This window comes from Taudactylus pleione, unplaced genomic scaffold, assembly GCF_031769625.1.
Source record: "Taudactylus pleione unplaced genomic scaffold, aTauple2 ptg000242l, whole genome shotgun sequence".
Classification (NCBI taxonomy): Eukaryota; Metazoa; Chordata; class Amphibia; order Anura; family Myobatrachidae; genus Taudactylus; species Taudactylus pleione.
In genome coordinates this window covers 3,040,256-3,055,214 of record NW_028284644.1, presented here as the reverse complement: position 1 = coordinate 3,055,214, position 14,959 = coordinate 3,040,256, and the positions used below count along the sequence as shown (strand labels likewise).

At 38.2% G+C, this 14,959-nt stretch overlaps 1 protein-coding gene across 3 annotated transcripts in view; it reads left to right on the top strand.

Moving 5' to 3' along the window:
* The window catches only part of LOC148516717 (zona pellucida sperm-binding protein 3 receptor-like), a 178,398-nt gene that overhangs the window by 141,323 nt on the left and 22,116 nt on the right, over positions 1-14,959 (top strand). For all 3 annotated transcript variants that reach the window (XR_015879383.1, XM_088479578.1, XM_088479577.1), the window contains exons 11-15: positions 213-401; positions 543-642; positions 2,137-2,213; positions 9,241-9,435; positions 12,651-12,674. Coding sequence is in view for 2 of the 3 variants with exons in the window: in XM_088479578.1 (XP_088335704.1) it covers positions 213-401; positions 543-642; positions 2,137-2,213; positions 9,241-9,435; positions 12,651-12,674 (585 nt within the window). In the remaining variant the exon portion in view is untranslated. The remainder of the gene's footprint in view (positions 1-212; positions 402-542; positions 643-2,136; positions 2,214-9,240; positions 9,436-12,650; positions 12,675-14,959) is intronic.

The window sequence follows — 14,959 nt, the reverse complement described above, 5'->3', positions numbered from 1 at the left end:
GTCTTGGATGTTTTTATAAACATATTTTTGTTTTGCATGTCTTGTATATCTGACATTTCTACTTTATAGAACATTTTAAAATCTAACGTAAATTGTAAAAATAAGTGACAAAATATAACCTCTCTGATATTCACTCCATTACATTCCTGTATTTTTGTTATTACTAATTGCTGTACTGTACAGATTGCTGAACTACTGTTTTTTTTCCTCAGGTGTGTGTGGTTCTCCTCCCAAACTCTCTTATGCGAAGCTTGACAAAAAATTTGTCCACCTACCCAACTACGTCAGTGGTACAATTGTACTATACAATTGCATACCAGGTTACAAACGTGATCCTAATAAAGAAAATAATATAACTTGCTCAGACAAAAACTGGTCCAAGATTGACCAATTCTGCTCACGTAAGTGCTCTTTGTTCAGTCTATGGCTAAAGTATGTATAATTAGATATTCAGAAAAATGCATTCATATTTTATTTAGTGTGTGTACTATGTAGAAGAGATGCTGATAAAACATTAAGTACATTTTACTCCTTACTTACAGGTAAATCATGTGGTGATCCAGGGCAAATAAGAAATGCTGACCGGTTTGACCCTTCAGACTTCCTGTTTGGCTCCAATGCAACCTATACATGTAAAGAAGGGTAGGTTGTGTTCATTGTGGAATTAATACTTTGCAATAGCCTATGTTACAAGTATCAGTTGTTTTTTTATGTTTATTGGAGCCAATTCAGTTGAGAAAGAGATCCCATTGTAGTATCACACATGCCTCCGTGGGGTGTTTACACCAATAAACATTGCCTTTTGTTGGCCACAGTGCAAAAATAAGAAGCACATTGCATTAAGCAACATATTGATTAGCAATAAAGTTAATTTATATCCAAAATAAATACATTACATTTAGTCTAAAAAAAACTACTACTTTTATTTAATTTAAAGAAAAAAAATCTAAGTTGCAAATCCAACTGCTTATCTAGTACTGAGTTTATCTCTATATTATATAAAAAGTATTTTGGCAGATGTGGCGCTAAATCAAAAGTCTAAAAGTGGGGCACAATGCAGCTGTCAAACAGGAGCAATGTGCTAAATCTCAGAAAGATAAACCACTTAGGGCCATATCCAATTAGCCCCGAACACTGTTCTGGCGCTAATTGTTCCCCGCGATCTGCAAAAAACGGGGATTTTTCGCCGATTATGCCCGATTTTCAACAATATTTTTTTTTCTCCCTATCCTATTAATTTGGGCAAAATAATAGGATAGTTTGCCCGTTAACACATAGGTCCGCTAGCTTATCGCGGCTCCTATGTGTTCTCGCCCTTTTTTGGGCGAAAAAACTGCATTTACCGTGGATTATTTTTCGGGACACATCAAGTCCCGAAAAAAAAAAACCCTGAGAAGTGCCGTTGTCAGGCCGACTTCGGGGCTAATTGGATAGCCCCGGGCGAGCTAATTAGCCGCGGTAATTTACAGCGGCTAATTGGATATGGCCCTTAATATGACTGTGCAAAAAGTTCACCCACAGCAAAAATAATAGTGATGTTTCAAATGTTCATGTAATACAAGTAGAATTTATTACATAAAAGGGAAGGGGAGGGGTTGGGAGTGGGGATATAAGGAAATTTGTGTAAGTGCACACAATAGACCATAAATAAATATCACATTAGTTAAAATAATACACGTATATATCTAGTGCGTACAATGGCTAGATAAAACTGTCAAGTGTGTAATTTAACTGTAGCCCATTGAAGGTATATATAGTGCCAGTGACACACTGAACATGAGCCATTCCAACTGAGAGGTTTGTCTCCGAGCAGGTTATGGTTGATGTGCTCAGTAGTTCTGTAATAGATTAGTAACTTGCAATGCTCAGCTGGGTGTAGTGCACAAGAAAGTGGCATAGATGGGTATATGGTGAATAATGCAGTGTTGCCCGGCAGATTGAACTAAACTAAAGATAGAGAATTCCCCAGTGGGCAATACACAGCACAGTACCCGTCATGTTATCAGATCGGAGAAGGCTGGTGGTGCCGGTCAAAAAGTCTGAAAGTGTTCTTTCTGGCATTAATGTTTTCACAGTAAGCATTGTTGTAAATATCAATAATTTTTTTAAGTTGATGTTTGTTTTCCTTCACTTCAGGTATGCAATGACTTCAGAGACGTATAGAGAATGTCAAGCTGATGGGACTTGGAGCAGACCAGATCTTACTTGTGCAGGTGGTTTTTAATTTTGCTCATTTTTAATTATTAAAGCATTGAATTTGCGTTATTGAATTTGACTGTGTGTATCTTTTAAAAAAAAAAAAAAACAACACAATTAAACACTTCAGTCGGATAAGGGCTGATGCAAAGTTGGACGCAGTTGCGACCCAATTCGTCGGTGTAAAATGTGGTCAAGGTTGAAATTGTTTCAAGATTTGTGCAAGTCTGCATCAGTAGTATACATAAGACATATACACTTATATCCATATTATTAACCATTTTTTATATAGTGAGTTACGCATTTATTATTAGTGTTCAATAAAAATTAGAAGCCCTCTCTTTTACGTCAAAGACAGCTCTACATCACATGTACAAAAATGAAAAGAAATGCTTCACACCCACAGGAGACACAAACATACGTCCACGAGCAGCAAAGAATATCTCTCCGCTTCAGCTTGCGTTCATAAATGGCCAATCGCTAGCAATTTTTGGCGACTGTCTTCATAATCGACATGTATTTGTATCTTCCCTTGATATGGTGTAATGGGTGTCTATGTGCCGGTGTACAGATGTTCACAATTCACGAACATGTCTTTACTCAATTCTTAGCCCTCACCTTTCATCCCCCATACCTTCTCTTTAGCTACAAGCGAACGTGTCATACAGTATTTCCAAAAGTTCAAGAAGACGCATAAAAGTGTGACCTGTATTCTGAGCATGTGTTTAGCGATTTTACACTTTGCAAACTGGATCAGCTCTGCATCAGCTCCTTAGCATTTCATCCTCCCTTCACATCCCACTGGTCAACATGTTTGTTTATAATTCCTTCTATCTGTGGCTTCTGTAGGCAGCGTACACACATGCAAGAATGACAGTTGGCAGATTACATAAGTTGACCTGCTGAAAAACATTTATAAATTGCAAGGGGCTGCATACAATGTAGATCCCATTCTTAACAGTGGGATCTGGGTCTCTGCAACTCTAAATGCACATTGTAACGCAGGTATGATTGAAAGTCAACCAAAATGTAGCAACTTTTTTTTTTTTTTTTTTGTTATCAGTAACTTTATTCAAAATTCCAGACAAACTCCAGCTGCAACTACCTGAGGTTAATATTGTATACTTTTGGCTTTGTTACATTGCTGTGTATAGTGATGAATGTATAAATCTCAGGAAATGTGTTTTATAGCACTCTTTTGAGTACCCGGAATTTCGTTCATGGTTTAATAAAGAAGCATGAGGAAACTACGGGATAGATTTACTAAGTGCTTGTTGGCAGTTTTAAAAACAAAATGTCATTGTCTTCTGCATTTAATATTTTATTGCAGTTTGAAATTACAGGATCAGCCACTTAGTAAATCTAGCTCTAAGTCTGTGGAGTAAGCTGTAATGTCCAGCATCAAAAATGCTGTTGTACGGAAGTCTTAATCCTGCTGCAATGTCAAACCTTAGAGTTTAAAGTTGCACGTTCCTGCCATTTAATACATATTTAAGACAGAAGCTAGCAGTATGCAAATCCTTTCCTAATATGGTTAACCAAACTACTGGCCAGTCCGTTTGCCAAGTGCTGTAAATGTGAAAGACCTAGAAACTGCAAAAGGCGCTCGGTGTCTTAGAATGGAGCAACAGCAGCTGTTATAAGGAGACTGCTAACTTGTAGAAGTCACAAAAAATGCAAATCAACGTGGATTGCTGATGTAACAACCTTACAGTGTTTATGATGATGACAAAACACCCTAAAACATGTCTTACCAGTTGGCTGGCTATAAATGGAGGTATACAGCATATACTGAAAAACTTATTTATTGCTAAACTTCCAGCATCAGGATTGCAGCATTAACCCTGTTGGTTTTGTGTTTTTGTGAAGTACTATAAATACAAGAATTACACAAGTGATTAGGCCCCTTTTTAAATGTAGCTTTTTTTCCTTATCTGGGGGCTGCTTTCGCCCCCTGGGTTTTTTTGTGCAAAGTAACAAGTAATTTTTTTGGTAAGCAAATATACATTTTGGGGCCCCTTTGTGGAATAAACAATATTATAATTCGATATGTACCACTTGTATATCTGTAAGCGGAACTTGGCTTGGAAAAAAGCTGCAGCCATTGCATCGTAGGACTTCGCATGCTGATCGAGAGACTCAGTCACACACAGAAAAGTGTTGTATATCAAATTAATCAGCACAGTCTTCTGGTGGGACCCAGTTGCATCACATTCTGACTTAAAACAAAATAAATTTATACAACATCCCAGCACAAAGAGTCAGGGCAGCAGATTGGTCAAACAATGATTCACCAAATCATAGACCTATACAAACAGACAGGTCTGGCCTAAAATCATGCGCTAGATAAAAGTAAAAAAAAAGTCTTAGATGTACCAATGAAAACGCCTTTGTCTCACCCAAAACTTCATATGTGGTTCAGGTAATCCTCCAGCAAGTTCAGTATCCTAAAATAAAGCAACAAAGCATAAACTGTATAAATTTTCAAAGGGAAGCACCCAAGTGTCTTATGGTGGGTACACACTGGGCGATATTATTGAGCGACTGCACAATTACGACATCGTAATCGTGCAATCGCTCAGTAATCGTGCACAAATGGTGCACTCTTATGTTGGAAACGACCAGCGATGCGCACTCCCGCTGGTCGTTTCCGACATTGTCCATTGCCTGAACATGCAGCACAATCTGACGATGGACGATGTCATCAGGTTGCTGCATGTTGGGGAATGGGGGAGAGAGGCCGGCGCTGAACGATATCGTTAATGATATCGTTCAGCGGCTGTGCTCACTGTCATGAACGACATTGAGCACAGCCTGCCGAGGACACACTACACGATATCGCTCAGGGAGCATATCGTGCAGTGTGTACGCTCCTTTAGAGGAAGTATTCAGTAAGGAGTGTCCCCAGAAAGCTCTTCCTTCCAGTGTAAAACAGCCTGAGCACACTTCAAAGAGTGATTCATACACTCTGTGTGTGTGTGTATGTATAATAAAGATAACATATATATGCTTACATAAGTGAGACTGTCACAAAATATCAGAGTAGGAAACATATGGAAGGAAATAAACTATTGGTCTAGATCACAGGTTCTCAAACTCGGTCCTCGGGACCCCAAACAGTGCATGTTTTGCAGATCTCCTGACAGAATCACAAGTGAAATTAGTTCCACCTGTGGATCTTTTAAAATGTCAGTGAATAATGAGTACACCTGTGCACCTGCCTGTTGACCTGGAAAACGTGACCTGTGTGGGGTCCTGAAGACCGAGTTTGAGAACCACTGGTCTAGATCAAATAGTATCCATTTATTAGAACAAAAATGTTTCATACAAGGCAATGTGTGTCCATACCGGATGTTAATCACTAACATATGACATCCATGTAGAATGAAACCCGGATGTTCACACATGGGACATCACAAAGTATCTCCATACTGAACTTGCTGGAGGATTACCTGCACCACTTATGAAGTTGTAGGTGAGACTAAGGAGTTTTCATTGCTATATCTAAGACTTTTTTGGAACTTTTTGTCAATCACATGATTTTATGTCAGGCCTGTCTGTTTGTACATTGTGACTTTAAGCTGGGTACACATTTAACAATGTGTACCCAGCCGACCTATCGTGTGACACACTTGCCGAAGTTGGGAGCTGCAGCAGGGTCCATGCTGCATTTGGCTATGTCACCAGTCGGACCTGCATGCAGGTGATGTCGCTGACTATGCGTGTTAGCGCGCATTGTCCGTGACATTGAGAATACACACAAGACTGTGTTGCCAACATATCGTCTAGTGCAGGGGTGGCAAACACGTGGCCATCCAGCTGCTGTGGGACTACATATCCCAGCATGGTTACCTCAGGCGAGTTTGACACCGAGGCTGTGGATTTGTGCTGTATGTGAAGCCGATATTCAAAAATGGCCTTGAAGGCAGAAAACTGAGATCTTTATGGGAAACCTGGCATGCAACACCCAATCTCTCAGTACAGGAGGTGGCGTGGCACAACCCTCCTCCGATCCAAATTATTTTTCGTCTGGAACTCAGCTTAGTGCTCCAAAAAGAGAAAATGCACCCTGACCATCTGCAAAATGGACAGGGACCAGCAAGTTCATTCTAAATCCTCCAGCAAGTTCATTCTAAAACACCATGGCATGAAACTACAAACCACATATAGGGCCAAATGTAATAGGGTGAGAGTTTAGAAAATGTGAGAGAAAAGTCTCACATTTATAAACTCAGCCAATGTAATAAAGTCACAGAACATGCATACAATCACACAAGGACACACACACGCATACATACAGTCACACACACATACACATATCCTCCTCACCAAGAAGTAGTAATTTGGCAGCAACTCCTCATTTTGTGGTCTGGAGGGGCAGGGCTTCTTATGTTAATGACTGGCTAGGACTCTGAGATTAGGAGGAGAGGATCCTAAAGGACGGAACGGGTGGTCACCACACTGCCTCCATGTTTCATGTCACTGACTGCAGATACCTTACAGCAAGGAAGGTTCTTCTAATAAGCCTCCAAACCTCCCCCAAACACCACACTGCACTGTTTGCAGTCAGTGACGTGGTACATGTAGGCAGTGTGGTGGCCACCCCTTCCCTCTCCTCAAGTCCTCTCCTCCTGCAGTGTAGTCCCAGGGGTAGATATATTAACCGCCGAAGCATTATCAGCGCATGTTATGTGCGCTGATACCGCTTCTCCCCCATGTCTTATTTGGGGGTTGGGCGATAAACGTGTTTCTTCCATCTTTTACTACCAGGACATCATCCTCCTGATGAAGTCCTAGTAGTAGCAGATGGACGAAACACGTTGAGGCTGTAGTTTACTCCGGTTCTGGGACATGTATGGTTTGCTGCTGTTCCTTCTGGCTCAGATACGCTTTTTTTTGCACTGATTAAAACTCTGAGCACATTCTTTCATGTGCGCTTAACTTATATTGTTTTGTTAAATAAATCACTTTTTTAAGCATATTGCTTGATATATTGTTTTATTTTGTATATCTGCACTTCTTCTTGTGAAATTCCCTGGGAAGACCGGTGGGGCTGGGATTTGATTCCAGGATTCTCCCATGTGATTTGGATTTCCTTAATATGAAGATAAAATCCTTATCTTTGAGATGCATCTAAAAATAGACCCTCAATATATATATCACCCCTATATAGGGTAGATAAAACACACCCAACGCATTTCGTCCTCCACCGGGACTTCATCAGGGGTATAACACAATTTTGAAAGTTGGCAAACGCTCCTTGTTAGGTGCAATTTTGACAGTGGCTCTAAAAAAAATGTTTTCTTTGGTTTTCCAAATAAACTGCCAAAGCAACAACCCAGGATATATTATGCATGCATGCTTTTGTTTAAACTCGCTGCCCTGCCCATATCCTCAGGAGAAGGAGGAAGCAGTCGATGCTTGAGAGGCGGAGAAACGCGTAGAGGATAGACACCTGACTGCTTTCTAAACAAACTGACCACTCCAGTCTGTATGAACAGCTGTTGATTTTGCTGCTAGTAGCCGTCCTGTGGATAACCAACAGGCTGCTATAAAAACAGGCTGCTAAAAATAGGATTGGATTTAAAAGCACGAGTATTTTTTTTGCATTAAAAAAAACTGGGTTATTTTTGCCCAGTGGAACTAATAACCAGCTGCTTTATTAACATTGTTTCTTTTCGAACTAATTGAAACAAACTGCTACAATTGACAGAAAATAGGATCATATTTTAGCTTGTGAGCTGCAGATACTGGCTTTAATATATTATTATTATTATCCTTTATTTATATGGCGCCACAAAGGTTCCGCAGCGCCTTACACAGTACATAAATGAGCACACAAGAAAAACAGTTAATAGTAATACAAAACAATGCAGGACAAGGACAAGGTTATAAACTCAGCTGCAAAACACAAGCAGCAGGACATGAGCAACCAGGTGGTAGGTGCCATTGTAGGGAGTTAGGAGTAAATTATACTATAAGTAGGGGGAGGAGAAGCACGTGAGGATGAGGGCCCTGCTCATGAGAGCTTACATTCTAAAGAATAGAATATATGCACAACTGTGGGACTCCTTTTAATGTGTATACTTAGGAAGCAGGTTTTATCCTACAAGAAGTAAATTGATGAATGTTATTAACATCTTTACATAAGGTGTACTTTTTATGCTATGTGTTTTTATATCCTTTGACATATTTAATTTTTATTTCATTGTTTTAATTTTATGCTATAATCTCTGATATTTATGTTGTGAATTAAATTGATTAACTAATTAGTGCCTGATAGTAATTTGTGTTTAGTATCTGTAATAGTTGGAGGGTCCAGTTTCCTCCTATGCTGATGGTCCTGGAGACGTTCGGGTGAAAACATCGGCCTTATTGTTATTTTATCATCACTTATGCTTGCGGTGGTTTTAGACCGCTTATTTTGATACGCATGCCGACCTGTAGTCTGCCTTTTTATGCAATAAATTCTTTGTATACATTTAATGCACGATGTGGCGCCCCCTTTTTGTGCTTAAACGTGTATGTATATGCGTGTGTGTGTGTGTGTATAAATATATATATACATATATATATTTACATACACACACAGGCTACACTCAGAGACACTGGAATACATGAAACAAGTAAATACTCTTTACTGTAATTGTCAATGTTTCGGGGACGTACTCCCCTTCTTCAGGACAGTATACCTTCTGTTATTTGTTTTATTAATGTGTCTGTGGGTTCGGTATATACATAGCTATAAATTGGACAATGAACATGTCGACATTCACCATGATGTCAACATTGTCTTTTAAGCGAAGCCTTACCATAACATTAACCGTTACACTAACTCTAACCTAGCTCTAATGTCAACATTTTCACATTATCAACATTTTCCAGGTGTCAACATTCTAACGGTCAATATTATGAATGTCAACTTAGCATGCAGTCACATATGCAGTCAGTATCTCATTTACCTTTGTGTTCTGTAATTTTTATTATTTTAATTCCAAAACACTATAGATTTATGAAATGCCTTTTTTTATTTTTTATTTGCAGGCGTGTGTAAATTTCCTCCTCCTACACTGATGTTTGCAGATCTTGATGGAAGATTTGCCAACCTACCCAACTACTTCAACAATACAACTGTGCAGTACAATTGCAAAGAAAGTTACGTACTTGTGCCTGAGAAAAAAAATACAATAACTTGCCAAGGCAAAAGCTGGTCTGATCCTGAGGAGTTCTGTACACAAAGTAAGTACCGCACGTCACTCCTACTGCTAAAGCTCAGGTGTTTGTTTGTGTGTTTTATTTATTATATATATATATGTATATATATATATAGAGAGAGAGAACGAGAGAGAGAGAGAGAACGAGAGAGAGAGAGAGAACTCCTACTGCTAAAGCTCAGGTGTTTGTGTGTGTGTTTTATTTATTTTAGAGAGAGAGAGAGAAAAAACGAGAACACGAACTTGGTCCAACTCTCTGTGCATGTACACGCTCAAAAGCACAACTTACAGTCCCAGGGAGTGCGGCACTCAGAGCGCATAAAAAACAAACCACTTGCACAAACAGTATGCGTATCAACGTTATAATCTGTAATGATTTTCGGCAAAATCATTACAGATTGAAACACTGATACAATTTTTTTTTTTTAAAGTACATACCTATATAGTGCTTCACCCATCTGTTGGCATTGTGTTGCTCCCGTCCCTACAGGAAGCGCTGTGACATCATCGTTCTGCACCGCATCGCTGACATACTGATGCTGTCTAGGGGGTTTGCTCCTCAGCACCATAGTAAACAATAACAATAGCTGTCGGAACAAAGACCACATCAAATATAAAAAATAGCGTTAAGATAAAAAGTTTAAAAAAATCAAAATCTTATTCTATGCTACCTGTAAAGAAAATGTTGTTAATTAGTAAAACATATGTTTATAGCTATAAACATATGTTTTACTAATTAACAACATTTACTTTACAGGTGCCACTAACCTATTATATATAGTGCCCATAATCCCCTTTATTTTATGATATTTAATTTAATGAGCCACTAAAAAAACAAAGCGCAGTGATATACAATATTTTTTTCTATGCTACTCCTAAGATTCATTTTACAGTTGTATGCAATATTTACACCTATAAAGTGAATATATCCACCTGAGCTGGACACTAACATATTAATGGTGCATAGCCTTCGATTTGATATTGGGATCAGTGCAGCATATATACTGCACAAAGTTGAACTCTTCAGAAAATGTGTGTGATGGACTACAAAATACATGATATACTAAAATTTATAGTCAGTTTGTGGATTTAATGTGTCAAGCTGGCCATTCATCTTCTAGTCCATCTTCTAGTCCATTGCTTGCCTAATATACTTTTCTTAAATTGGTGAGTGAGTGGTTTTCCCCACATAAAGGAAACCACATGTGTAGTAAACTACACATTTAGTTGTACAAGTCAGGGTGTAATGGATTTTATATATTACCTGATCTAGGAAGTTTAAAGACATTACCTGTGCCTAAATATCTGCAGGTAACACAGCCTGTACACTTAGTTACTGGGTTTCCATGTTAGGAAACGTTGGGGAGGATTAGGTTTATGGTTCACGATGTTGTGGACCACATCATTTTTACTATTTCTACCTCTCTCATAACCTGTCATTAAAAATGTATTATGCAGAGCCGGTAAGTCCCGATCTGTGTTCACAAGAGGCCAAATTGTGTCTGCAGTAGAAATACTCTCCTTGCTTCTGGTGGTGAAATCCATTACCCAAATAATTCTGTCCTGAAGTTGCTTTCTCTCTGTTATCTAGGTCCCTTCCCTAGATAACACAAAAACCTTATTTTTAGCTGGTCTAAGCAGTTAGGGATAATAATCTCTTGAATTTAATTTTGTTCTCATGAAGTCCATTTGTGCAGTGGCATCATCTTTATCACTGCAAATCCTGGAGACTCACAAACTGAGAAAAGTGAAATTAGTTGTTTTGTAGTCATACAATATATATTATGTACGCCCAAATGTTACCACAAAATCAACACAAATGTTTTCGTATTTAACTTTTGCAAGATAATTGAGTGATGCTGTAAAACAAATGATGCGGTCATGCCAGTTTGTGGATATTTGAATTTTTGTGAGACCATGTTGAGGTTCTTGTGCATCTATGGCAGCGAAGCATGTAAGAAAGAGTGGGTACCTCCTCCCCCTTTGATCTTTATTATGAAATGAGTCTAATATTGTCTGATACTAGAGTAAAGCATGGGACTAGATAACAAGCAAGAAAAAACAACCCAGCACTAGCCTTCTATGCAAAATGGTAGCTCACAATAACACTAGCCAAAAACCAGTACAAATTGGATGCAGCTTCAGATACCACAATGGGGAATACTAATACCCTACAAAAGTGTAAATTAAGAGAAAAAATATAAACTGAAATGCTGTAAAAAAATAGCACATTTATTCACATATATTTTTAATACCATCTATATTAACATCTACCAACAACATTCCAGAGGAAAATTGGTAATACAGGTCTAGTCTTTCATATCCAAATATTCTGAAATACAGAATTTTTTGAGCGCAACTGAGCTAGTGACATCTTTGCTTTCTGATGGTTTAATGTACACAAACTTTGTTTAATGCACAAAATTATTAAAAATATTGTATAAAATTACCTTCAGGCTGTGTGTGTAGGGTACGCGCTATGAGTACAAAGAACAATTATAGTCAAAATAATCCTGATAAACTCTACAATTAAAATGGAGTATAAGTGAGGTTCTTAGTACAAGTTTGGCCAAAATTGTTTGCCCGTCCACCACGTCAAGGTGAACCCCATAAGATGTGGTCCCTAACATCCCTAATACTAACACATTGTCAACTTAACCGGCACTTGCCTCTTAGCGCCAAGGTATATAAGGTGTATATAAAAAATAAATGCATTAAGTGTTGAGACTTGGGTCCCATTCCTAAGATTTTTCATTATGGTATGCAAATATTCCAAATTACGGAAAAGCCAATATCCAAAATACTTCTGGTCCCAATCGTTTTGTATATGGGAGACTGAACCTGTATAAATATCAGCAGTTGGAATTAAGGATATCCTGGATTTAATTACTGGATGTGTGAAAAACCACTAACATTGTAACTTTCTACCAATCATCCTTTTTATTGGTGTTACAAAATATTTTTATACTAACAACATTGCTACTGTATGTTATATATAATATTGATAATGTGTGTTATATGTCTGTAAACACAGGCCGCTTCATCCTTTTTAATTGAGTGTTGTTGTTAATCAGTGACTAAATGTGCTATTTTTGACAGTGCTTTAATTTCTTTTTTCTCAGCATTAATAACATGTTGCAGTGCATGAAAAGTCCTTAATATTTCCCTTTTTATAAATTTCTTTCTATCCCATTGGAATGATGATATTCTAATTTCAGATGTTCTTTTCATGTCTTTTAGCAAACAACACTCCCATCATTGTAGGTAAGTGTGCAAAGTTGTCCTTGACCAAATGTTTGCTTTGGATTAGGGTTGTGTGCATTGAACAGAATTTTTGTTTGTAAATGTTCTTATTTTTTTCATATATATATATATATATATATATATATATATATATATATATATATATATATATATATGTGTGTATGTATATATATATATATATATATAATGTATATACAGTGGATGATATTGTTTTTCTTAATTTCTCATACTGGACATGTACATTGTTATTATCATTTAGAATATTATCCTTGTCCTTTATTTATATGGCACCACAAGTGTTCTGGCACCTTGCAAAGTACATAAACAAATAGGTGAACAAGAAACCAGTGACTTACAGTACAATACAATGCAGGACAAGGACATGGTTTATGCACATTGCTGCATTGGTGATTATTACACACAAAATAAGCAACAGGGAGTCTTTAACCAAGTGTTAGGTGCCCTTGTTGGGGGTAAGGAGTAGATGAAAATATAAGTAAGGAGAAGTACAAGAGTGAAAAGGGCCCTGCTCGTTAGTTTTCATTCTTACATAACGTGTAAACGGGCTTTCATTTGGTAAGTTGTTACATACTGTATATGCTACACCTGCATTAAAATGTGTTCATGGTTTAGAGACCATATGATATTTTTGGGGGGAAATAGATCATCCATGGGTTCTGTGATTAGTATGTTAGTAGTACTGGTGGCCACTGCTGGTTACCTTCCCCATATAATCACTGTAGAGTAGTAAAGGGCAGTACTATGGAGCACAAGATGGTAGGGGATTGTGACATTGATACTCAGAATATTGTTTCAATCTGTCACCCACAAGGGCAGATACAACAAGTAAGATTTTCAGATTATTTTTTATTTTGTACAGGCTTTCATATTTTAGCTACACCAGTAAATGAGAGAAGAACATGGTGTAGAATTGTTTAATGATACAATATTAAATCAAATATGTTCATAGTTACACATTCAAATCAAGTGCAGTAGACTACTCCTAATTGTAGCAGTAGCTGCCATTGTGAGTAATGCGGAGAGGTTCCCAGCTGATTTGTTACTGTTTGGTCCTAATGTTACATGATGATTATTTAATCTTTATAGGTAGGACCGGTCATAGATCACAGATCCTTTCTAATGGCTCGTACACACGGGTCGATCAGACAACGATCAGATATCGTTGTCTGATCGACCAGCATGTGCTGGATGATTGTTATCGAACATCCAGCACATGCAGCATCCCCCAAACGACTTAACGATCCCGCGATCAACGATCGCGGGTCGCTATAGTAAACAGGCTAACCTGGTCGATATAGACCATCCCTGCCCGCACATTGACCATCGTTTGGTAGTTGAAAGGGGTAATGTTCCAGTCGATATAAACGATCAAACAATAAACGATATCGTTTATATAGACCAGAATATCTGACAGTGTGTATTAACAATATTAGAAATGAACCTCTATATACCCCTGCCTATACCTTCTTAAATCCTTCCTATAAACCTCTAAGAATAACGCTAATTTGCGTACGCAGTCTGACCGTAAATAAAGACAGGAGTGGAATCTGTGGTTCCAACGCACAAGTATTATTCAGGTAAAAGTACAGTCAGTTACACGCTATGATCTGTTTACAATAAGCGCAAATAAATACAATGAGAGAGACAGAGAGAGAGAGAGACAAAGAGAGAGACAGAGAGACACAGAGAGAGAGAGAGACAAAGCGAGAGACACACTTTAGGCGCAAAAGGAAATTATACAGACCCCAAGTAACAATATACATACGCTGCGCCTCTGGACCCAGAGATAGACCTCAGACTAGAGACCCTCCGTTCATACAACCTTCAGCATGGACTCCTAAACCAGTATATGGGCACATGTATTTATTCCCCCCAGACTAAAGCAGGACAAAGGGAAATTTCCTGCTGATATCATTGGTTCCCAGAGGAGAAGCATATGTTACGGCACATTTAACAGGTTGTTTCAAATAGACTTTCCCTGCCTCTAACAGCCGGAGTCTTTCTGGTAACGCCTCCTGTAACATTTCATTAGCTAAACATTTTGGTGCTTGTAAGTTCTGCGATCCGTAACTTGAGTTTGCATGATGCGATCTCTCCACCGATAACACCGGGATGCTGTAAAAAGCGTATGCATCAGAACGAGACCAAACACACCTTGCTTATCATGTATAATACCTTAGTTATCAAAAACCTTTATTTCTTAGCATTTAAACTAACTTAACCAACTTGAATCATACATTTTGATGCTTATGGAACCTTATGTG